The sequence below is a fragment of the Poecilia latipinna genome, unplaced genomic scaffold, assembly GCF_001443285.1.
Source record: "Poecilia latipinna isolate Pla-1442-1.1 unplaced genomic scaffold, P_latipinna-1.0 Scaffold3335, whole genome shotgun sequence".
Classification (NCBI taxonomy): domain Eukaryota; kingdom Metazoa; phylum Chordata; class Actinopteri; order Cyprinodontiformes; family Poeciliidae; genus Poecilia; species Poecilia latipinna.
The window spans coordinates 55654-57274 of NW_015115951.1; the positions used below are offsets into that span (position 1 = coordinate 55654).

General features: G+C 43.6%; 1 protein-coding gene across 1 annotated transcript; it reads left to right on the forward strand.

Annotated features, from left to right (window-relative positions):
- The first annotated feature begins 487 nt into the window (after positions 1-487).
- Positions 488-1347, forward strand: LOC106940721 (piggyBac transposable element-derived protein 3-like). The gene has a single exon (XM_015023529.1). The coding sequence runs from the start codon at positions 488-490 to the stop codon at positions 1229-1231; it is 744 nt and encodes a 247-aa protein (XP_014879015.1). The 3' UTR covers positions 1232-1347.
- Positions 1348-1621: the final 274 nt, after the last annotated feature.

The following is a 1621-nucleotide window of genomic DNA, read 5'->3' on the forward strand; positions in this document are numbered from 1 at the left end:
AATGTTGAGTATTTTGCAAATAAAATGTATTGTATTTTTATTATAAGAACCTGACCAGGATGTGCAAGGTCGCAGGCCAGGACCAAGAAATGTAAATAGAGAGTACTGGAATCTGCTCCATTCAACCCTGTCTTAGTCCCATTTTCAAGGATCTGTCAAGACGAGAGAGCAGATATGTCGCCGGTGCAGTACATGGAACAGTACGTTGACATAGAACTGATGAAAGTCCTTGCCGACTGTACAAATTTTATGTCATTAGCTAAAAGTGGGAGATCTCTCAACACATCGGTTGAAGAGATGTACCACTTTTTTGGAGCATCCATCTTGATGTCCTGCATCCCGTACCCACAAATCCGCATGTTCGGGTCCACTAACCTGAAAATCCCTGCCATTAGTGACACAATGAGACGCGACCGATTCTTCAAGCTGAGATTATTTGAGATTATCTAATTGGTTTTGTTTTTAGGTGTACCTAACTGGTACAGTCATGAAGAACAGGATCCCAAAAGAAATGCAGAAGCTTCTAAGTGACAAGATCATGAAGCAGCAAGGCAGAGGTACCTCCGCATCAGTTGTCAGGGGAGATGGGAAACTGAATGTTGTGAAATGGTTTGACAACAAGCCGGTCCTGATGCTCTCTGCTGTCCACGCTAAGGAGCCAGAGGATACCTGCCAGCGGTGGTCCAAGAAGGACAAATGCTACTTAACCATCAGACGACCAAATATTGTACAGGAGTACAATGCAAAGATGGGTGGGGTCGACTTATCAGACAGAATGATGAGCTACTACAGGATGAGCGTGCGAACTAAGAAGTGGACAATTCGCATGCTTATGCACTTTATGGATCTTGCTCTGGCCAACAGCTGGCTGCTGTATCGCAGAGATCATCAAGAACATGGTACCCCAAGAAAGGCTATCTTGATGTTCCTCGCGTTCCGCATGGACGTTGCTCAGGTATTCCTCAACAAGTGTGATGTCACACATGCAGAGGAAGAGAGTGCATGCTATCCACAACCTGGCCAAAGAGCCCTGGTCACGCCAATCCCCCACATCTCAGCGCGCACAACTTCTGCTGCTCATCTGCCGGAAGTTGCTGATCTCAAGAACCCGATGCGTTGCAGACAACAAGGCTGCGCTGGGAAATCCCGTGTACGCTGTCTGACATGCAATGTGTTCCTTTGCCTGCAAAGTCGGCGCAACTGCTATGAAGCCTTTCACGGAGGCCAGTAGGACTACTTGAATACTTGAATGTTTGTTTGAGTTTACTATGACATGTTCATAATGAAGTTCATAAACTTTGCACTTTTCCATGCAAAAGCTGCACTTTTATTTGCACTTTTGTGTTTGTTGGCATTACAAAATAAACTTTTGTACTTTATTAACCAATGGTGTCTTCATTGTGAAAGTCTGGACAGAAAGCAGCGTAAATGTACATACTGTGAAACACAGATGTAAATAATAACATTGATTGAATGGTCTTATCGTCACACAGATAGACCCAATGTCCTCATATGAGGACATTAGGTTTTGAGATAACCACTTATTGTAGAAAGCTAAAATTTCATTTTTAGGCTAATTGGGTCCTTATGATCCCAAATGGCAAGGAAAAAATGTATAGGT